This window comes from Nerophis lumbriciformis, linkage group LG20, assembly GCF_033978685.3.
Source record: "Nerophis lumbriciformis linkage group LG20, RoL_Nlum_v2.1, whole genome shotgun sequence".
NCBI lineage: Eukaryota > Metazoa > Chordata > Actinopteri > Syngnathiformes > Syngnathidae > Nerophis > Nerophis lumbriciformis.
Window position 1 is genome coordinate 27,114,611 of NC_084567.2, and position 25,299 is coordinate 27,139,909.

General features: G+C 38.7%; 1 protein-coding gene and 1 long non-coding RNA gene across 2 annotated transcripts in view; one reads left to right on the forward strand and one right to left on the reverse strand.

Moving 5' to 3' along the window:
* slc27a6 (solute carrier family 27 member 6) overlaps positions 1-25,299 on the forward strand; it is a 91,034-nt gene that overhangs the window by 55,393 nt on the left and 10,342 nt on the right. The window contains exons 5-8 of the mRNA XM_061980729.2: positions 14,505-14,699; positions 18,824-18,914; positions 23,299-23,497; positions 25,092-25,189. Of these exons, the coding sequence (XP_061836713.2) occupies positions 14,505-14,699; positions 18,824-18,914; positions 23,299-23,497; positions 25,092-25,189 (583 nt within the window). The remainder of the gene's footprint in view (positions 1-14,504; positions 14,700-18,823; positions 18,915-23,298; positions 23,498-25,091; positions 25,190-25,299) is intronic.
* LOC133619601 (uncharacterized) lies at positions 21,251-24,556 on the reverse strand. The gene is made up of 3 exons (XR_009817445.2): positions 24,284-24,556; positions 21,677-21,902; positions 21,251-21,570 (listed from the first exon to the last, which is right to left on the reverse strand). It is a non-coding gene; the product is annotated as an uncharacterized lncRNA (long non-coding RNA).

The following is a 25,299-nucleotide window of genomic DNA, read 5'->3' on the forward strand; positions in this document are numbered from 1 at the left end:
AGGATTTGCTGTTTTGCAAATACATCAAAAATAGAGCCTCTGCTGATGAGCTGTTCAAGATAATGGACAGTTTCCTCAAAGAACACGACCTTAAATGGGAAAACTGTGTGGGCTTTTGCTCTGATGGCGCAATGACCATAGCAGGGTCAAGAAACAAGCTGCAGGCTCTAATAAAGAGGGTTGCGCCAAATGCGCATTGGACACACTGTGTCATTCACTGGGAAGCACTCGCGTCAAGGCAGCTCAGCCCCGAACTCAATGAGGTTTTAACAGATGTGAGCGCGGTAAATTTGATCAAAACACGACCACTGAAAGCGCGACTATTCTCTGCACTGTGTGAGGAAATGGGAGCTGATCATACAGCCGTGCTGTTTCACCATACTTGCCAACCTTGAGACCTCCGATTTTGGGAGGTGGGGGTGGGGGGCGCGGTTGGGGGTGGGGGCGTGGAGGAGTATATTTACAGCTAGAATTCACCAAGTCAAGTATTTCACACACACACACATATATATATATACATATATATATATATATATATATATATATATATATATATATATATATATAAGAAATACTTGACTTTCAGTGAATTCTAGCTATATATATATATATATATATATATATATATATATATATATATATAAATAAGAGAAATACTTGAATTTCAGTGTTCATTTATTTACACATATACACACACATAACACTCATCTACTCATTGAGTTAAGGGTTGAATTGTCCATCCTTGTTCTATTCTCTGTCATTATTTTTCTAACCATGCTGAACACCCTCTCTGATGATGAATTCTGCTTCGTCTCCTTGTTGTGTGCGCAGTTGTGCACTGCACTCTCTAAAAGCCCTAGATGTTAATGTCACATATGCATGTACATTAGATGGCAGTATTGCCCTGTTTAAGAGTGTCACAACATTGCTGTTTACGGCAGACGAACTGCTTTACGGTAGACGAAAACGTGACTGCTGTTGTTGTGTGTTGTTGCCATGCTGGGAGGACGTTAATGAAACTGCCTAACAATAAACCCACATAAGAAACCAAGAACTCGCCCTCGATCATTCTACAGTTATAACGTGATTGGGCAGGCACGCTGTTTATATTGTGGGAAAGCGGACGTGAAAACATGCTGTCGACACGTCACTCAGGTACGCCTGAATTTCGGGAGATTTTCGGGAGAAAATATGTCCCGGGAGGTTTTCGGGAGAAGCGCTGAATTTCGGGAGTCTACCGGAAAATCCGGGAGGGTTGGCAAGTATGTGTTTCACAGTGAAGCAAGGTGGCTCTCCCGGGGCAAAGTGCTGTCACTTGCCCTGTCTTCCCAAATGCATAGCTTCTCCTTTTTTTTTGCAAAGATTGCAAAGTGGCACTTTTATTTTATTTATTTTGAACTTGATGCAAGTTATTTGATTTATTATTGAACTTGATGCAAGTTATAACACTTTTATTTGATTTATTATTGAACTTGATGCAAGTTATAACACTTTTTTTGATTTATTATTGAACTTGATGCAAGTTATAACCCTTTTTTTGATTTATTATTGAACTTGATGCAAGTTATAACACTTGTTTTATTTATTATTGAACTTGATGCAAGTTATTTTATTTATTATTGAACTTGATGCAAGTTATACCAGGCAGCACGGTGGAAGAGGGGTTAGTGCATCTGCCTCACAATACGAAGGTCCTGAGTAGTCTTGGGTTCAATCCCGGGCTCGGGATCTTTCTGCGTGGAGTTTGTATGTTCTCCCCGTGACTGCGTGGGTTCCCTCCGGGTACTCCGGCTTCCTCCCACCTCCAAAGACATGCACCTGGGGATAAGTTGATTGGCAACACTAAATTGGCCCTAGTGTGTGGATGTGAGTGTGAATGTTGTCTGTCTATCTGTGTTGGCCCTGCGATGAGGTGGCGACTTGTCCAGGGTGTACCCCGCCTTCCGCCCGATTGTAGCTGCAGCGCCCCCCGCGACCACAAAGGGAATAAGCGGTAGAAAATGGATGGATGGGCAAGTTATACCACAGCTGCACAGTTATTTTATTTATTATTGAACTTGATGTTATTTTATGTTATTGAGTTTGAATGTATACAACTTGATGTTACTTGATGTTCAATAAATTTGAAAATGTTAAGCTTGGCGTTAGCGTTCTGTTGGGGCGATGGGGGCAGGTGGGGCTTGAAAACTCGCCCTTGTCCAAAGTGGGGGATGACAAAAAAAGTTTGAGAACCACTGGGCTAAAGTAACTTAAAACAACACAAGAAATAAGTGCTTAATAAAGTTTAAGAAGTGTAGATGGAAGCACGTGACAGCAGAAAGTAATCAGTTCTTAACAGGAAATTAACAAGTATATTAATAAGCGTTTGAGAGAGGATAAACTGTTGGGCTGCTCTATTGCTGTTTAGCATCCGCTGCCAGGAACACACGTACGGGCAATGTGGATCCATAAATCGGTAGTGTTGGATACCAAAGGTAGTATCAGTATACGATAAGACATTTCACATGTGTGGATCAGTATACGATCGACACTCTCCCTGGACGCAGGAGGACTTTGACGACAAAAAATGAAGGATTTAAATCAATAATAGTTGTTTTTGTTTAGTTATACTGTACTATTATTGTGTACTTCCTTATTCTAAAGAGAATAAGGAAGTAATTTAAATTGGGTGTTGATATTGTTAAATTGTCAATAGAACTTACTAGAGATGTCCGTTAAATGCGTTAAAATGTAATATCGGAAATTATCGGTATCATTTTTTTATATTATTGGTATCGTTTTTGTTTTTGTTTTTTGAAAACAAACATTTTTTTTATTAAATCAACATAAAAAACACAAGATACACTTACAATTAGTGCACCAACCCAAAAAACCTTCCTCCCCCATTTACACTCATTCACACAAAATGGTTGTTTCTTTCTGTTATTAATATTCTGGTTCCTACATTATATATCAATATATATCAATACAGTCTGCAAGGGATACAGTCCGTAAGCACACATGATTGTGCGTGCTGCTGGTCCACTAATAGTACTAACCTTTAACAGTTAATTTTACTAATTTTCATTAATTACTAGTTTCTATGTAACTGTTTTTATATTGTTTTACTTTCTTTTTTATTCAAGAATTTTTTTTTTTTTAATTTATCTTATTTTATTAATTTTTAAAAGTACCTTATCTTCACCATACCTGGTTGTCCAAATTAGGCATAATAATGTATTAATTGCACGACTGCAAGTATCGGTTGATATCGGTATCGGTTGATATCGGTATCGGTAATTAAAGAGTTGGACAATATCGGAATATCGGATATTGGCAAAAAGCCATTATCGGACATCCCTAGAACTTACCATAAATACATTAAAAAAATGACGGTAAATAAATATGATCTATATTGGCCGATTTTACTTATAGATATTTGGAATCGGCTGATTTAAACAACCTATCTTTGACAAATATACAGCAGGATGTGTTTGTGTATATGTTTTTATGAGGTTTTCAAAAATAAATGAAACTTTTGTGAATCCCGCAATGCAGAGAAGGTCGACAAAGTTCAAGAAGGAGGTCCCTTTATTAGGTAGCAGGAAGAATAGAAGTAAATCAATTCTAGCAGGAATTTAGAAAGCAACACAACACTTTGGCATACAGAAGATAATGAACCAGAACTAAAAGAGGGAATAAAGTGAAAATAAATAGAACTAATTGACAATGAGGAACACATTTTTTAAATTTTTTTTTATTCTGTTTTACTTTGTTTTACATATATTTATATGTATTATGGTTATTAGTCCCCGCCTTCTGCCCGATTGTAGCTGAGATAGGCTCCAGCGCTCCCCGCGACCCCGAAGGGAATAAGCGGTAGAAAATGGATGGATGGATGGTTATTAGTTGTTTGTTTTATTGAACTTGGAGATGTAAAAGGTTAAATTCCAATTACAACGTTAAGATATACAAAGAACGCAAGTTTATTGCATTTGAAAGGATGTACATGAATTATGTATTATCATTATATCAGTGGTTAATTTGGTCTCAAAAATTAATGGCAATAATATTGTTAATCTGCAATAATTTGTAAATGATTGATTGATTGAATTATTTATTTCAAACCTGCACAGTACAACAACACACTTTTTTTTTTTTTTTTTTAACATTTTGGCAGGGACATTTATGCAAGGCTTGAAAAGGGGTTGGATGAAGCAGATGCTTATAATATCCCAACCCCTCTCACTCATTCCACATTTAACATAAACAATATAATACAAGAACAATACTATACAAACAAAAACAAGAAAAGCTCCTGTACACTAACAATACAATAGTACCACTGTTACTATGAGACAAGACAAGACGAGACAAAACACACACACACACACACACACACACACACACACACACACACACACACACACACACACACACACACATACACACACACACAGGCCCAAACACTCTCTGACCATACACCTCTCTCCCATCGCTCTGTGCTGAGGGCATCACTCTCTTTCCTCCTCGTACTTCTTCAGTACTTCTTTTTTTAAAAGTCTTTTAAATTGAATCATGTTGTCAGGTTTTGAACTCGTCCCCTAAGTTGTTCCACAGACTGACTCCACGCACTGAAATGCACATTGATTTTAAAGTTGTTCTAAATTTAGGAAAATATAATTTGTTGTTTCCTCTTAGACTGTAACTATGGTGAGCATCTCTATCCTGGAATAGGTTTTGTATATTGGATGGTAGAGAGTTTTGGGATGCCCTAAACATAATTTGAGCAGTTTTAAAATTGATCACATCGTGCAGTTTAAGTTGCTTTAACTCCATGAATAGTGGATTTGAATGATGTAAGTAGTGAACATTGGACACAATCCTAATGGCCTTTTTCTGCAGAGTGACTAAAGGCTGTAGGTGGGATTTATAACAATTTCCCCAGACTTCAACACAATAGTTTAGATATGACATAATAAATGAATGATACAATAAAAGCAGAGCATTGGTGTTCAATAAATGACATGATCTCCTCATCATTCCAACACATTTAGCAACTTTTTTCCTTAGGTAACTTATATGAGGCTTCCATGATATATTTTCATCTATTACCACTCCTAAGAATGAATTTTGTTGAACATATTCTATTGGTGTATCATCAATAACAATCCTGATGGGTATTTCACTTTTGCGATTGCTAAAGAGCATGATTTTGGTCTTCTTTAAATTCAGAGACAATTTGTTGGTATTAAACCAAGTTTTTAACTTGATCATCTCCTCAGTTACAGAGGCCAGAAGTTGCTTCAGTATATTGTTGAGCAAAATTTGTTATCAGCCCCAGGCCGAGGAACATTCTGTTTCAATTGATCATCCTTGAGATATTCCTACAGCTTAATTGGAGTCCACCTGTGGTAAATTCACTTGATTGGATATGGTTTGGTTATTCGTGATTATATAATGTCCCACAAGGCATGGTAGAGCACAAACCAAGCATGACGTGGAAGGAATTGTCTGTGAAAATCCGAGACAGGATTGTCTCGAGGCACAAATCTGGGGAAGGGTACACAAAATATCTGCTGCCTTTAAGATCCCAATTAGCACAGTGGCCTCAATCATTCGTGAATGGAAGTTTGGAACCACCAGGACTCTTCCTAAAGCTGGACTGCCTTCTAAACTGTAAGATCGAGGGAGAAGGTCACTAGTCAAGGAGGTGACCATCTGTCAGAGCTATAGCATTCCTCTGTGGGGAGAGGAGAACCTTCCAGAAGGACTACCATCTCTGCAGCAATCCACCAATCACATGTATAGTCGAGTGGCCAGACGGAAGCCATTCCTTCGTTAAAAGCACATAGCAGCCCGCCTAGAGTTTGCCAAAGTGCACCGGAAAGACTCTCAGACCATAAGAAACTAAATTTTCTAGTCTGATAAGACAAAGTTTGAACTCTTTGGCGTTAATGTTTGGAGGAAACCAAGCATCGCTTATCACCAGGACAATACCATCCCTACAGTGAAGCATAGTGGTGGCAGCATCATGCTGCAGGGATGTTTTTCAGCCGCAGGAACTTGGAGACTAATCAGGATAGAGGGAAAGATGAATGCAGCAATATACAGAGACATCCTGGATGAAAACGCTCTTGAACTCAGACTGGGCTGACGGTTCATCTTTCAGCAGGACAACGACCCTAAGCACACAGCCAAGATATGAAAAAAATGGCTTTAGGACATCTATGTAAATGTCCTTGAGTGGCCCACTCAGAGCCCAGACTTGAATCCGATTGAATATCTCTGGAGAGATCTGAAAATGGCTTGCGCACCAACACTTCCCGTCCAACCTGATGGAGCATGAGAGGTGCTGCAAAGAAAAACTGCCCAAAGATAGGTGTGCCAAGATTGTGGCATCGTTTTCAAAAATACTTGGGGCTGTGATTGCATCAACAAAGTATTGAGCAAAGGCTGTGAATACTTGTGTTCATGTGATTTCTTAGTTGTTGGTTTTTTTAGATACATTTGAAAAAAATAGATAACAACTTTTTCACATTGTCATTATGGGGTATTGTGTGTAAAATTATGAGGACACAAATTGATTCATTTCCATTTTGAAATAAAGCTTGCAACATAACAAAATGTCTGAAAAAGTGAAGTATAAGGTTTATCATTACATCCCGAACTATTACTAATATGTTAGTACCACTATAATGACTAGACCAAAGTCTATGGGACCACAGTATGTTTGATTATTCAGAATATTACCAGTATTTAATTTCTCTGCAGGTTAATTCTTCTGTTTAACCATTAAACCACATACTATTTTTTACAGTATTAGAAGTGCAGAGTAGCCATTTATTACTTCTTACTTTAACTTTATATGCATTGTCATTACTAAGATACACAACACTTAAATTTATCCCAGAATGGAAAAGTTATGTGTTTGCAGTACTAATTTTTTACATAGAGTAACAAAAAATAAAACGTAATGAAAAACTAAAAATGAGTATTAAATAATACATATTGCACACTAGACGGTTGCACGTTGTATAGATAATTAATAAAACAAAAGCACTATTTTAACACCGTATTGCACACTGAGCAAAAGTTTTGCACACCAAAAAAACTAATTTACTGCACTGCTGATTAGCGATCTGTAACAGTTTTCAAGTTCTTAGTCCCTCATTAGTGAATCAGGCTGTGCATTGCCAGCCAAAAGAAAACTAGGTCTTTGTTTTAGTGTTCGCCTCCTCGCACAGTGAACACATAGACATGCACACACATAATATGATGGCAGAGCTCTTGTTGTTATTGATGCAGGACTGAAGGTCCCCTTTGTTCACTGTCCCTCTCTTATTTGGTTGAGTGGGTGAAAACTTGGCCATAGCACTACCATCCTTTGTGATTGATTATCAGTCATTGGAAAATTGTGACGCTCTGATGTTTTTCTTTTTGACCCGTGCATGCTTACTCGTTGATGAGTTGACATTACTGTGACGAACATTTCCTACAGTTTTACAAGCACATATTTTTGATGTCCTTAAAAAAAAAAAAAAAAAAGAATCATATGGGTATCGATTTTTCTGCCTGTAATGATAAGCGGGTCAGTCCGTGGTCCCAAATCCATGGTCCTTGGTTCATACAAAGACCACAAAGACATTTGTAGTCATTTTTTTCCACCTTTTATTCCCATTTTGTTATGATGTCGCTGTCAAAACATGAAGATCCGCTTCCACAAGCCCAGAATGTGTGCATTACCAGCGCCAGGCTAGGCGTGCAAAAAACCTACGGAAGCATGCAACCCAAACTTTATCACTTGTGATACAGTGGTGCTAAAAAAAACAAAAAATAAAACGAGCTTGGAGATACATTTTTTGTCGTTGGGCTACTGTCCTGGTCAAATGATCAATTAAACCGTTGGGGTTGAGGGTTAAAAAATGCACATTCGTGCTACATGACCGTACTATAATAGTTCTTTAATCTTAATAATGTCAAAATGTATTATTGCTCTATAACCAAAATAAATTACTTGATTAATCAAAAATAATTTTCAGTGGAATACTCGATTACTAAAATATTCTAACTTATAGCAGGAGTGACCAAGGGCAGATTGTATAAAAAAATTAAACAAAAACTCAGCAAAAGGCATAATGTAATAAGAAAGACCTGACATATACATACTATTACTAACACAACAATCAGGACACATTATCTTTAAGTAAACGTAACATATTTCATTCATATACTGTATAAAGACCCCTTCCATGATCCCCAAATTTTTGTCCCTTTCCACCAGTTTCAAAGTAATATTGTGTCTCGTCTCGTGAGCTGAGTCTATCGCCACACCTCTAACAGGTACTTTGCACTAATGAATGCATGCATGTATGAATTACAGTTGGGCTGCAACTAACTACTATTTTTATTGCTAAAGTAGAGCCACTAAATACAGTGGGTGTACTCTTCAAAATCCGATTAGTGGACTAATTGTTAAGATCATCGACGAGTCGCATTGACTTGAATAACGTATTTAATTAGGAAAATGCATGGTGATCAACATATGAGCAAAATAATCACAATAAATATGCCAGAATTAGCTACAATAACAAATTTGTTTCTGTTCTAAGGCAGGTAATGTTATGTATGACGCTGTCCTAAGACAGCGTCATACATAACATTACAAGATAACTTTAATAAATATCAGCATAAAAAACAAGTCAACATAAGGTCATCACCAAAGCGTGCACATTACACATGAGTATATAGCAGAGGTATCAAAGTCAAGGCCCGCGGGTCAGATCCGGCCCACGAATGAATTATCTATGGTCCCCGGGATGATATTTGATTAGTATTAGAACCGGCCCGCAGGCCACAGCCGCCTGCTGCTGTTTTGCACGCACCAATCCTCTATTGGCCTGCCAACTCCCCTGACCTGAACCCCATAAAGAATGTGTGGGGTATTGTGAAGAAGAAGCTGAAAGACACCAGACCCAATCATACAAATGAGCTAAAGGCCGCTATTGAAGCATCCTGGGCATCCATAACACCTCAGTAATGCCACAGGCTGATTGCCTCCATGCCACGCCGCATTGATGCAGTAATCCGTGCTAAAGGATTCCCAACCAAGTACTGAGTGCATTAATTGACATTTTCAAATGTTTGATTTTGTTTTGCTGTTATAAATCTTTTTTTTTTAACTTGGTCTGAGAAAATATTCAAATTTTTTGAGATACGATTTTTGAGTTTTCTTAAGCTGTATGCCAAAATCAGCAATATTAAAATAATAAAAGGCTTGCAATATTTCAGTTGATGTGTAATGAATCCAGAATGTATGATATTTTTGTTTTTTAATTGCATTACAGAAAATAAAGGACTTTATCACAATATTCTAATTTTCTGAGACAGTCCTGTATATTGTGTTTTGGAAATAGGTTGTCATAAATGTTACTTAATTCATAAAACAAAAAACTGGAAAAAAAAACATTTTTATGCATATGTAAATGTATTCAGTTATAAACATTCATTCACTTTCTTCTTTCCTTCATGGATCTAAACTTAATCGCTGCCGGTATTTTTTTCTATCCATCCATCCATTTTCTACCGCTTGTCCCTATCTCAGCTACAATCGGGCGGAAGGCGAGGTACACCCTGGAAAAGTCGCTATCTCATCGCAGGGCCAACACAGATAGACAACATTCACACTCACATTCACACACTAGGGCCAATTTAGTTTATATTATTATTGTATTATCTTCAGATTGTGTTTGTTCTAGTTTTGGCCAAAGTAAGACAAAGAAAACAATTTGAAGTTGTCTTTATTTTTTAGTTTCAATGCCATGATTTCAATAGTCCGGCCCACGTAAGCACAGATTTTCCTCCATGCGGTGAGTTTGACATCCCTGGTATATAGCATGACATGACACACAGGCTCATGAAGCGTACATCTCTTTTTTCTTTTTTTCTTTTTTTCTTTTTTTATTTATTTTTATTTTTATTTTTTTTTTGTCCTGTCCAGCTTCTCAGGCAAATCATATAGTTGATGTAGATGCCCATATCGGCTGTTCAGATTTACTTTACAAAAGAGAAGTGTAGGATACTTCTCTTGTTGCCTTATTTGTATTTGACTTTATTAAATGTATTTATATTATCATTTAGTGCAGCCGGGCCGGAGCAGGAGGGGATAGAAAGAGAAAAAAAAAGAAGACAGAGGGGGAAATTGTGGGGACAAGAGGGGGATTAGACAGAGAGACAAAAACAACAACAGCAAACAACAACAACAACAACAATAGAGCAACATCAGCAAATATGACATGTACAAATATGATGGTAAAAGTAATAGCAAATAAGCAGTTAGCGAAAAATAAAAAATAATACAGAAATGACAATGAGCATTATTACACTACAAATGGATCAATACAAATACCAATAGAAATAGCGCTATTGATAATGAACAATACCAATAATTTACCTTTATTATCAACAATACAGTTGTTTAAATGCAACAATACATATACGTAATGATAACTTGAGATACGAAAGAATGCAGAAAAATGGAGGGGGAGAAAGAGAAGCAACCTACATTAACCTTGTAGATTGTTATAGTCACAATAGGTTAAGCTTTGTCAGTGTGCCATGTGTTACACCCAGTTTACCCTAGGGCAACAACGTTAATATATGTTTGATGAAACGTGATTATGTGCATGAGTGTAAGTATGCATATGTACTTGTATATGTACAGAATGTGTATATGTGTTTGTACAATGAATGTATATGTACAGAATGTGTATATGTGTTTGTACAGTGAATGTATATGTACAGTATGTGTATGTGTATGTTTGTATATTGAATGTGCGTGTGGATGTACGAACATTAGGTAGGTAAATATGTACTGTATTTGTGTATGTATGTGGGAGCGTAGGTACCTATGTACGTATGTGAGCATATGTGAATTTGCATGTACAATACATTCGACTCCCAGAGTGCGTGGGAGCCAGAGCACGGCCCCATCACCCCCGAGAGCCCAACCCACAAACAGGAGGCGTGGTGCCCAGGGAACCAGGGACCACCGCCCCCACGCAGCCAAGCCGGCCAGCGACAGGAACCCCAGAGCCCGACCCACCGTACCGCCCACAAGGGCCAGCAGCAGGCCGCAGACAGACGCACCCGGCAGAGGACAGGGCACGAGAAAAGCAGGGGACAGCCAGACCCCAAGCCAGCGAGAGACCACACCCCACACGGGCAGAAAGGCGAGACGCCCCGCCCGAGGGACCCAGAGACTCCCCGCAACCGGACGGGAAGACCGCCCCCGCCCCACCGGCAACCGGGCCCCCACGAGCCCACCCCCCACCCCCAGAGAGCGCGGCGAGGCCAGCCCCCGGCCACCCCACCCAAACCGGCCGCCGCAGGACCACCCAGGCACAAGGCCACGGGAACCACCCACCCCACCCGCAGGGACCCCAACGATGGAGATGGAACAACCAGCAACCGCCCCGCCGAGCCCCCCCCCTGAGGGAGGGGAAATTAAAAAATAATATTAATAAAATATATTAAAAAATAAATAAATAAATAAATTAATTAATTAATTAATTTAAAAAAAAAAGAATTAAAAGAAGATCACAGACATGCTGACAAACAAGGTCACTACCCCAGCAACTGGCCGACTCGCAGCACCTCGGAATACCTTGCAGCACCAAGCTACCACAATAGACGCAGGGACTAGGCCCAACAGGCCCCAACCAAGACGGGCACCCGGAAGGGATGGACAGCGGGACCCAGGAGCTCCAGACACGCAGTTCGGATGCAGTAGCCTGAGGCGTCGACCCCCGTCTGACAGGCAGGCCCAGAGCGTACCCCCAGAAATATACATACATACATACATATATACATACACATACACACATACACGTATACATACCCACACATACACATATATACATATACATACACATATGTACACATATACATACACATATGTACACATACACATATATAAACATACATACATACACACACATACATACATATACACAGTTCGTCAGCCCCGACAGCCATCACGCGCGCGCGCTGCCACCAGTCACAACATCAGCCACACCCCTGCACCAGACCCAGCAGCCACGGGCGCCCACACCACAAACAAACGGCAGCAGAAACAGCAGCCGCAATAACCCCAGACAGCCAGCACCAGCCAATCAAATCAAAGCGATCAAAAAAAAAACTGCGACCAGCAACCACACGCCACCAGGGCCACGGAGACCAGCCGGCGCCAGCCCGCCGGTCAGCCCGAACGCCAACACGCAAACAAGAGACACCAACAACCCCCCCAACCAAAAGGCCCCCCACCCCAACCCAAACCCGCACAAACACACCACCGCCCAAACAACCGAGACACAGCATCCAGACCAGACACGGGGGCTGCGCCGCCACCACACCAAGTCACCAACAGAGACCCCACAGCGCAAGGTCGGGCCAAACGGGCACGGACCCCATCCAACAGGAAGTGAGACCCGCGCGACGCCACACACAAATAAATAATAAGATTAAAAAATAAAAAAATAAATAAAAAATAAAGAAATAAAATAAAATAAAAAATAAAATTTAAAAAATAAAATAAAATAAAAATAAGTAAATAATAAAAATAAAAATAATAAATACATTAAAAATAAAAAAATATATATAACAATAATAAATGAATAAAAGCCTGGCAGGCCACCAGACCGCAGTCCCCGCCGGCCGACGAGGCAATGAGGGGTGCGCCGAACCCCAAACCCCCCATGCATGTGTACAAGGCCCCCAGAGTGTCTACTGTGTAGTTAAAATTAGGAGGTCAGCCGTTACAGCCGACCTCCAGTCCCTATTGATGTGTGTACTGTAGCGTGAGTGAGATATGTATGCTTGTGGGAACTAATAATGCGATTAAAATTGGGGGACATCAAGGTCATGGTGGGTCCCAACCAAACCAAGCCCCCCAAATCCTAAGTGTCTAATATGCAGCTAAGATTGAGGGTACACCTCTTTAGTGGCTCTACTTTAGTCATCAGCTTTTAAATTCATCTCGAGATATTTTTAGGTATGTGTAAACAAACAATAAAGGCGATAAAATGATGTATTCATTTAAGAAATACCTTTTAACAATGTAAGTGCTGCTGATTAGGCTACTACAAAAATAAAATTGATTATCAAACTTTGTTTTCACAAGCACTTGGCTGTTTCCCTTGCTTTAAAATGGACCAAAGTATAAAATAATTATTTATGTGAACAAAGGACAGTCGAAATGGCAGCTATAAAAACAAACAACAAAACGACACCAAAGACATCTACCGGCTAACTTCTTCAAGATTGAGAGTATTTTGTGATGATGATGATGATGATGATGTCACTAGAAAGCTGCACACACATACTGTATACTATATAAAGTTTAGCTGGAGGTTTTTTTTTACACTACAGCTAAAATTATGTACAATGCAAACTATAACCTGCTACCCAAGAATGTACAACAATTCTCAACAAAAGAGGAGAAATATAACCTTACAGGAAAATCGAATTTAATACATTTGTATGCTCGTACAACACTTAAAACCTTTAGCATATCTGTATGTGGAATTAAATTATGGAATGGAATAACCAAAGAAATCAAACAGAGCACCAATATGATTCAGTTTAAGAGACTACAAGTGTTCACAAAGTACACAGAACAAGCACCATTTTTTTCTTCTAATTTTATTATTATTATTTTTTTATTGAGAGAAAGATTATTTATGCATTTAATATTTTTTTGCTTACTGTGGTAAATTATTTATTTATTATGTATTTGTTCACTGTTCTGTTACAGAGAACAAGGTATGGTATGAAAAGGTGTAAGATTAAATAAGCTCTGCTTCTTCCTACTCCTTTTCGGACGTGCTGTAATGAAACAACTGGACATGTGTGAAGAATTACATTGTATCGTATGCATGTTTTAAATAAACTGAATTTGAACTGAACTGAACGGAACTTCTCCGTCACCGTGTTGTTACCTATCCAGCTAACATGCTAATGAACTTGCTTCAAATCCTCCCACATTTCTGTCCCGGAAGAGTTGGTCCTGCAGGGAATTCTGGGAATTTGTTCTGTAGTGTTTCTGTTGTGTTGCGGTGCAAATTTTCTTCCAAAATGTGTTTGTCGTTGTTGTTGAGTGTGTTTTCACTATGTGGCACATATTTATGACAGTGTTGGCGTTGTTCATACGGCCACCCTCACTCGCTTATGTTTTGCTTATGTTTCGTTTCTGTTAAAAAAAATCACGAGCGACAACTATTTTCGAGAAAATAAATGTTGTCTGCAACAAATAGCATTTGCGATTTTTGTCGACAATCGTTACACCCCTCGTACAGTATGAATTATTACCGACCTAGGTTGAATGAGATTTTTTCTGCGAAAAAATGGCCTACTTAAAAAAAATGCATTTATTTGTGGGGTTACAAATGCTGGATTCAAACTGTATTGAAAACCTGTGACATAATTGAATAACAAGTTTGTACTTTTACTCGTTTTGTCACCATAAGACAGAGCTGGACAAAGTACACAGAGTGCGGATGGGAGTCGGGAATGGATTGCGTCAGGATGTCTGGAAAGAGTTCCACAGACGCTTCGGGAAAATTCAAATGTGTGAGGTGTACGGCTCCACCGAGGGGAACCTGTGTTTCATGAACCACATTGGAAAGATCGGCACAGTGGGGCGTTCAAACTTCTTCTACAGGGTGAGTGGATTCCTCCATCTATTGCAAATGTGATAAAATAGATGATGGTCTAGTTTCCGCATTTCCACTAAGTATTGCAAAGAGGAACTCTTTACATTTTGGTACAGATCCAGACAGATCTATGGAATTTTGAAGTGAAGTGAATTACATTTATATAGCGCTTTTTCTCAAGTGACTCAAAGCGCTTTACATTGTGAAACCCAATATCTAAGTTACATTTAAACCAGTGTGGGTGGCACTGGGAGCAGGTGGGTAAAGTGTCTTGCCCAAGGACACAACGGCAGTGACTAGGATGGCGAAAGCGGGGATCGAACCTGCAACCCTCAAGTTGCTGGCACGGTCGCTCTACCAACCGAGCTATACCGCCCCAACAATGTGTAGTACATTCACATTGTACTATACAGTGGTACCTCGGGATACAAATGCCCCAGTTTACGAGTTTTTCAGGATACGAGCTGTCTCTGAGGCTTATTGTTATGCTTTAGGTGCGAGCAAAAATTCGGGTTCCAAGCCTCCCCACCACTAGTTGGTGTAGCGCAGGGGTCGGCATCCCAAAATGTTGAAAGAGCCTTATTATTATATATTATTATATATAATATACATTATATTATATTATATTACATATAATATATATGTGTGTATGTATACATATGTATATATATGTATGTATGTGTGTATATATATATATATATATATATATATATATATATATATATGTATATATATATATATATATGTATATATATATATATGTATGTGTGTATATATATATATTATATATATATATATATATATATATATATATATATATATATATATATATATATATATATATATATATATGTATGTGTGTATATTATATATATATATATATATATATATATATATATATATATATATATATATGTATGTGTGTATATTATATATATATATATATATATATATATATATATATATATATATATATATATATATATATATATATGTATGTGTGTATATATATATATATTATATATATATATATATATATATATATATATATATATATATATATATATAATATGGCTATTATAATAATAATAATATCCATCCATCCATTCATTTTCTACCGCTTGTCCCTTTTGGGGTGGCGGGGGGCCGCTGGAGCCTATCTCAGCTACAATCGGGCGGAAGGCGGGGTACACCCTGGAAAAGTCGCCACCTCATCGCAGGGCCAACACAGATAGACAGACAACATTCACACTCACATTCACACACTAGGGCCAATTTAGTGTTGCCAATCAACCTATCCCCAGGTGCATGTCTTGACATGTGGAGGTCATGGACAACAAAGCTATAGGTATTACCACCACTAAAGCTGAGCCAGGGAGGTTACAAGGATGTATTTAGCTTTAAATCCTCTGACCGCAGCTATTCTTAGACCGTCTTTTCTGGGCGATAAGTTACTGTTAAACACAATGTTCTCTGTTCAGTATTTCAAAGGTAGGCTTGTCCTCTAATCAAATATGGATTGAATATGTGTGGACATTAGTCTTAAACAGTTGGAACCCCTTTCAGATTTTTTAAGGAAGGTGGTCAGAACTCATTATAATTTTAATTTAATTAATAAAAGGCGCAACATTATTACATTTAAATGTAAGTGTAGATCGGGGTGTCAAACTCATTTTAGCTTAGGGGCCACATGAGGGGAAATCTAGTGGGGGGGACTGGTAAAATCATGGCATGATAACTTAAAAATAAATATAGCTTCAACTTCAGATAGTTTTCTTTGTTTAGAAATAAACCAAGCACATTCTAAAAATATACAAATCATGATGGGGTTTTTTTTCCACACTTTACATGTTGCGGTTAATAGTATTCTATCTTCATTTGTCGTTAGTTATACTTTCTGAATAAATGATGTGCTAATGTTTATCAGTCAAATGGGTGGAATTGAGTCTGGCAGAGTTTTTAAATTCTCCCATTGGGGTAATAGTAAGTACCGTATTTTTCGGACTATAAGTCGCTCCGGAGTATAAGTTGCACCGGCCGAAAATGCATAATAAAGAAGGGGAAAAAAACATATATAAGTCGCACTGGAATATAAGTCGCATTTTTGGGGACATTTTTTTGATAAAACCCAACACCAAGAATAGACATTTGAAAGGCAATTTAAAATTAATAAAGAATAGTGAACAACAGGCTGAATAAGTGTACGTTATATGAGGCATAAATAACCAACTGAGAACGTGCCTGGTATGTTAACGTAACATATTTTGGTAAGAGTCATTCACATAACTATAACATATAGAACATGCTATGCGTTTACCAAACAATCTGTCTCTCCTAATTGCTAAATCTCATGAAATCTTATACGTCTAGTCTCTTACATGAATGAGCTAAATAATATATTTTGATATTTTAAGGTAATGTGTTAATAATTTCACACATAAGTCGCTCCTGAGTATAAGTCGCACCCCCGGCCAAACTATGTAAAAAAACTGCGACTTATAGTCCGAAAAATACTGTAAGTACATGGTGTCCAAACACTGCACATAGATAGCTCCGCCCGTCTGAAGTCATGCACACTCTTGCAGCAGAGGATACACAGAAATTGCTATTGCAACATCCAGTGGACACATTTAGAACAGCAGTTTATTTCATTAAAACTATTTTGCTCATTTTTATATTTAGCAAGCTCATTTTGCGTTCGGATAATGCCCGTACCTAAGATTGACACTCCTGGTTTAGATAGAAACATCTTACAACAGAAAGTAACCAGCTATTAACAGTAAATTAGCAAGTAGATCAATTATAGTTTTGATAAAATAATACAACTGGAAAAGACGCAATATGTTACCCCATACGTCAGCAACTAAATTGGAAGCTTGTTACTCGTTTTAAAATGCTTCTATTACTATTTACATACTAAATTATCTATCTATCTATCTATCTATCTATCCATCTGTCTATCCATCTATCTATCTATCTATCTATCTATCTATCTATCTATCTATCTATCTATCTATCTATCTATCTATCTATCTATCTATCTATCTATCTATCTATCATCTATCTATCTATCTATCTATGTATACTTATGTATTTATTTATATATATATGTGTGTGTATATATATATATATATATATATATATATATATATATATATATATACACACACATATATGCATATGTATACATACATACATACATATATATATATATATATATATATATATATATATATATATATATATATATATATATATATATATATATATATGTACCGGTATATATATACACATGTGTGTGTGTGTGTGTGTGTGTGTGTGTGTGTGTGTGTGTGTGTGTGTGTGTGTGTGTGTGTGTGTGTGTGTGTTTATATATATATATACAGTCGCATCAAAAGTTTACATACACTTGTAAAGAACAATGTCATGGTTGTCTTGAGTTTCCAATAATTTCTACAACTCTTATTTTTTTCTAATATAGAGTGATTGGAGCACAAACTTGTTGTTCACAAAAAACATTCATGAAGTTTGGTTCTTTTATTAATTTATTATGGGTCTACTGAAAATGTACATACAGTAATGTTAATATTTGGTTACATGTCCCTTGACAAGTTTCACTGCAATAAGGCGCTTTTGGTAGCCATCCACAAGCTTCTGGCAAGCTTCTGCTTGAATTTTTGACCACTCCTCTTGACAAAATTGGTGCAGTTCAGCTAAATTTGTTGGTTTTCTGATATGGACTTGTTTCTTCAGCATTGTCCACACATTTAAGTCAGGACTTTGGGAAGGCCATTCTAAAGCCTTAATTCTAGCCTGATTTAGCCATTCCTTGACCACTTTTGACGTGTGTTTGGGGTCATTGTCCTGTTGGAACACCCAACAGCGCCCAAGACCCAACCTCTGGGCTGATGATTTTAGGTTGTCCTGAAGAATTTGGAGGTAATCTTCCTTTTTCATTGTATACACACGTCACAGGAGGCTATAGAATACTGCAATGTAGATTTTAGGCCATATTGCCCATCCCTAGTTGGCATGAGTCTGAAGGATGTTGACTTAAATGTGTTCCATCATACCAAGAAAGACATATTTAGATTATGTCACTGCCTAATATAATACCATTTTCTTTTGCACAGCTCCTGTTCAAGTATGATCTGGTAAAGTATGACATGAAGAAAGACCAGCCAATGAAAGATCAGTTTGGTTTCTGTCAGCGTGTGAAGAAGGGTAAGAGTGCCCCATAAATTCATATGTATTGTAAAGATGAGTGAGGAGACTCCTACTGGTCTGCTCGCTAGCAAATTTCTCTTTTAAATAAAACCAGACGGAAGGGTTGCTAAAACTAGTACCAATTTTTTGGAAATAATTGACATGTATTCAAATATATGTATTTGTTTAATGTCCCAAAATTATGTTTGAAAAAATGTTTACCACAGCTTTGTCCCATTGTTTTGGTCGTTTTTGTTATTGTTTACAAAGTCAAGAAGTACATCTCTGGATACAGGAAGGCTTTTAGGGCAAAATCCAAATGATTTAAATAGGCGCCAATCGTAGTTTTTGTTTAGGTACTGTGCACTAACCACTTTATTTAGTAGAAAAAATGTATGTAGCAATCAATGCCACACATTTATTAATAAATCATGAGAGTTACAACAATACTTGCAAATTTGAAATTGACTGTATTTTCCGGACCATAGGGCGCAACGGATTATAGGGCGCATTAAAGGAGTCATTTTATTTTTTTTATTTTCTAAATCTAAAACACTTCCTTGTGGTCTACATAACATGTAATGGTGATTCTTTGGTCAAAATGTTGCATAGATTATGTATTACAGATCATCTTCAAGCCGCTTTCTGACAGTTGCTTCAGGATGCGCCGTTTTGTGGGCGGTCTTATTTACGTGGCTCACCTTCGGCAGCGTCTTCTCCCCGTCATCTTTGTTGTAGCGGTGTAGCGTGCAAGGACGGGAGTGGAAGAAGTGTCAAAAGATGGAGCTAACTGTCTTAAAGACATTCAGACTTTACTTCAATCAATAACGGAGCAGCATCTCCTCATTTGTGGCTCATCCGCCGAAAATGTGTTCCGTGAAAAACCGTCCGACCGGAACTCTCTAATAACTAAAGTTCCGTGGGTGAATAATGTAAACTCACTACACCGGTATGTTTTAGCGCTTTCATGGCGAGTTTAGTGACAGATATAAGTAAGAACTTTACACTACTTTATATTAGAAATGGCAACAGCGGAGGATGAATGTCCCATAACAAGAAGATAGAGAAAAATAAGAAGCTTGTCGACTACGGTGTCCCCACGGACTACAAAGGCGGATGCGCGCAATTTTTCAGGACTTACGCAAATCCCAAATACAGATGAGCAGGTATCAGAAGGTAAGAAAAGTTGATTTTGCATAATATTGCGAAACAAAACGCCAGATAATTTGTCTTACCTTATCCACACACCATAATAATACTCGTATGTTGAAACACAGTACAATCCATCAAGCGGTGCGGCTTCATAGCTTATCAAAGTCGTACTAAAACATTTTGATAGATTTTTGAGCGCCGTGTGTAATGTTCTATATTTTCAATGGAACATATAAAATGTTGGTGTTGTTTACTTGAGTCATATTGCAGTCTACACCTATCTATTGTGTGTGACTGCCATCATATTGCAGTCTACACGTATCTCTTATGTTTGACTGCCATCTACTGGTCACACTTCACATTTCACCATGTACCAAATAAAATAGCTTTGAGGTCGGTAAGCAAAACCAAAATTATTCCGTACATTAGGCGCACTGTCGAGTTTTGAGGAGAAAAAAAAGGATTTTAAATGCGCCTTATAGTCCGGAAAATACGGTAGTAGGATAAGCTTTATGAAAATGTGTTGTGTTTACTCTGGTTACTTGCTCTTAAACCTTTTCAGTTCCATAAGCTATTGTCAAAGTATCGGATCGGATTTGAGGCCAATAAATCAGATCAGGATTTGAGGCCGAAAGTGTTGATCGGGACATCCTTTTACCATATGTCTTCAACATATGTTGCTGAATTACAGCCCCTTCTCTCTCTCTGCCCTCACCTAATCCCAGTGAATGTTCATGTCAGCGTGGCTCTCATCTATCACTGTTCCCTCTTAGACCTTGTATTGTTAAATACCTTCAAATAAACACCAATACAAATAATTGTATAAATAAATATAATATCACTAAAGTTGTTAAAAAATGAAAAAAAAATCATCATTTGACAAAACTAGTTAGAATTTACGTATAAACGTGGAATACTGAACATTCTTATTTGTTTGCGTTTCAAATGGTGTGTGTGCATGCGTCTGTTCATGGGCGTTGGCGAGTGTAAGTCTGTAACTGATTAACGTGAATTGTTAGGTTTTAACCCAGATGTATTTGTCATAATAACTGCCTTGACAGTTATGTCAACAAATTGTGAAATTCCCACTCTGAAAGGCCTCAAAAGATCACAACTTTTGCCCAACCTTGTGGATAACTGACGCAAATTCAAGTATTTTAGGCCTCAGCTATAACGGTACAGTGAGGAAGGAGACAGGGACGTCGTTGAGCTTGCTGCGTGTTTATTAACACAAGAGAGTGACGTGTGTAATTAACTCAAATAAGTGGTGTGTGACTATGTGAAGCGATTACTTGGTGAGTGTTACCGGAAGGTGTTGATGGTGCGTGTTGTGAAAGATGCGGAAGTCCAGAGAGGGCAAGGCAGGCTCGGAGGTCCGTGGGCAGACAAGAGGTCAAGGGCTGGAGCAAGGCGTCGTAGTCCGGAGGCAGGCGAAAGGTCGAGATCCAGGGAGGCAGCAAGAAGTCCAGAGGGAATCCAGGGAGACGAGACACACATCTCAAAACCAGGGAATGAAGAGGAGCTGCGAAAAGACGACACAGGACAAGACACAATGAGCACAGAGGAGTGGAAACACGGAGAACGAGGAAGCACATAGGCGAGGAAAGCTAGAGACGTGTAGGGCTTACTGAACAGGTACAAGTAGCTACGTTCTGGCACTGGAACGCAGGACGTGCTGGCTTAAGAAGGCAGTGGAGTCTTCATCAGCGTCAGGTATGACGATTACAGAGTGTGTGGCGCTGCGCGGCAGGAGAAGAACGCCCGTGGGCGTGTCCAGAAGGGCGCTCAGCGGAGCGCAGAGCAGTGTGTGGCGGCAGGTGTTTGAACCGTCACATCAACAATCACAAAAAAAGCCTGGAAGGAGTGTGTTTTAGTTAGAGATGTCCGGTAATGGCTTTTTTGCCCATATCCGATATGCCGATATTAAAAGTTAAAAAGTTAAAGTACCAATGATTATCACACACAGACTAGGTGTGGTGAAATTATTCTCTGCATTTGACCCATCACCCTTGATCACCCCCTGGGGAGGTGAGGGGAGCAGTGGGCAGCAGCGGTGGCCGCGCCCGGGAATCATTTTTGGTGATTTAACCCCCAATTCCAACCCTTGATGCTGAGTGTCAAGCAGGGAGGCAATGGGTCCCATTTTCTTTGGTATGACTCGGCCGGGGTTTGAACTCACAACCTACCGATCTCAGGGCGGACACTCTAACCACTAGGCCACTGAGTAGGTTACTCTTAATTACCGATATCGATATCAACCGATACCGATATATACAGTCGTGGAATTAACACATTATTATGCCTAATTTTGTTGCGATGCCCCGCTGCATGCATTAAACAATGTAACAAGGTTTTCCAAAATAAATCAACTCAAGTTATGGAAAAAAAAATGCCAACATGGCACTGCCATATTTATTATTGAAGTCACAAAGTGCATTTTTTTTTTTTAACATGCCTCAAAACAGCAGCTTGAAATTTGGGACATGCTCTCCCTGAGAGAGCATGAGGAGGTTGAGGTGGGCGGGGTTTTGGAGGGATACGGGGCAGCGGGGGGGTGTATATTGTAGCATCCCGGAAGAGTTAGTGCTGCAAGGGATTCTGGGTATTTGTTCTTTTGTGTTTATGTTGTGTTACGGTGCGGATGTTCTCCCGAAATGTGTTTGCCATTCTTCTTTGGTGTGGGTTCACAGTGTGGCACATATTTGTAACAGTGTTAAAGTTGTTTATACGGCCACCCTCAGTGTGACCTGTATGGCTGTTGACCAAGTATGCATGGATTCACTTGTGTGTGTGAAAACGCAAAGGCAGTGCTTTTAAGGTTTATTGGCACTCTGTACTTCTCCCTACGTCCGTGTACACAGCGGCGTTTTAAAAAGTCTTAAATTTTACTTTTTGATACCGATAATTTTGAAACCGGTACCGATAATTTCCGATATTACATTTTAAAGCAAAAGATAATATCGGCAGTCCGATATTATCGGACATATCTAGTTTTAGTCATGGATCACAAACCTGTTTCAAATTTTGCCGTTCAGCTATTTGTTACAGAACAGCACGTTTTTGCAAAAAGTTCTGCAATATTAATTCAAAAGTTGAGCTCAAGTTTTATTAAATTTGACCTTGAAGGTGCTAGTGCATTGTGACTGCATCTTGAAATGTCCCCAAAAGTTGAATATCCCTAACTTTTTTTGTGAGTAGTGTAAATATCATTGCTGGCAACCATATTATTCATTTTCTTTGGATTTCTCAGGTGAGACGGGGCTATTACTCTCAAAAGTAAGCGCCCTCAGCCCTTTCTTTGGCTACGCCGGAAGCAAGCAGCTGACCGAGAACAAGCTGATAAGGAACGTGTTTGTGAAGGGAGACGTCTACATGAACACAGGGGACCTGATGGCTGAGGACCACGAGGGCTTCATCTCTTTCAAAGACCGAGTGGGAGACACCTTTAGGTACAGTGGCATACAATACAAATAATAGAAAATATTGATTCATTATTTCTCATCACCCATTTATTTCTTAGCTGATGTATTTGGTTAAAGCTGTCTGTAGCGACCATTCAAGTGAAACCGCAAAAGCGGACACGGAAAGTGTTAAATTGGTAAACACGAGGGATGAGATGTTAGTAATGGTACTAAAAACGGCGAGAGTAGAGACCTGCTGCTTGCTGATTGGTTGAAAGTTTTAGAACAAACGAGGTAGAGTAGTGCCCGTTGGCATAGGCATCGAGTGGTACGCCAAATAATCACTTAAGTATTCAATCACAGTTGATTGTTAAATAAACCCTCTGCCTTGTTTTTAATGAATACTTAGGCCTACTACGCTACTGTATATTAATGTTAGTCATAATGATGGTATATGGAAAGCCACATTTTTCTGAGGTGGTAAAGTTAAGTTAAGTTGAAGTCCCAACAATAGTCACACACACACTAGGTGTGGTGAAATTACCCTCTGCATTTGACCCATCCACATGTTCACCCCCTGGGAGGTGAGAGGAGCAGTGAGCAGCAGCGGTGGCCACGCTCGGGAATCATTTGGTGATTTAACCCCCAATTCCAACCCTTGATGCTGAGTGCCAAGCAGGGAGGCAATGGGTCCCATTTTTATAGTCTTTGGAATGACCCGGGGTTTGAACTCACAACCTTCCAGTCTCAGGGTGGACACTCTAACCACAAGGCCACTGAGCAGGTACTTGGTGAAAAAAGTTTAAGAATTACTGGTGTAAGTGTAGTACTTACGGTACCGCAAATGTATTTGCTGGGGATTTTGGTATCGATCCTGTGAGGAACTCGCGTGGCTGTTGTTGACGTGAGCCCAGGAGGCAGAGACAGGAGACGAGGTGCAAGTAAAATGCTAATTCAATTGTTTTCGAAGCAGCAAAAGCAGGCAGCACCAGTGTGGTATGAACAGTCTACCACAGGTAAAAATATAACATTTGAAGTCAGGCAAAAATATGAAAAGAAATGCAAAAATTATCCAAAGAGCAGGACTGGCATATATACAGCGTCTTTATTTGCAACAACGGACTTGTGTGCCTCATCAGCGTTTCCACAGGAAGTGGGCAACAAGGAAGGAAGGAGCACTGAAACAGAAAAATACAAAACACAATGTGACAGGGACCAAAACTGTCATGTGGGGATCATGACAGATTCGATACGAAGTAAATACAGGGCTAATATCGCCGATACTGATATCTTCAGCCTAAAGTCTTTCGGTCTGTAAAATTGTCAATTTATGAATGTAAAACTGTTTATTTTGTTGACCACTGACCAAAGAAATAATAAACTAAATAAACTAATATTATTGGACCGTTGGATGCTATACGTAGTTTAAAAAAAAAAAAAAAAGTGTTCCAAGATGCAAAATAAGTGGCCGCATTATACAGGTGGCCGCTATAGACAAGTTTTATAACCCTACTTTTCTCTGTGGGGTACATTTTTGTGGCCGCTATCGACTAGTTTGACTGTATTTTATCACCTTTTCAGTTATTGAATGGCTTTTTCTGTTTATTGAAATTGTTTTTTTTGTTTGTTTTTTTTTATTCAGGTGGAAAGGTGAAAATGTAGCAACAACAGAGGTGGCAGAGACTCTTGGTTTACTGGATTTTGTTCAGGAAGTCAATGTGTATGGAGTGGCAGTACCAGGTACAGTTCCAATCATAAGTTAATATTCACTCATCACTCATTATTTATGAAAATATAGTTTACATCTGACATGAAACCAATCTAAAAATGTGTCTAAGTATTAGTCGTCA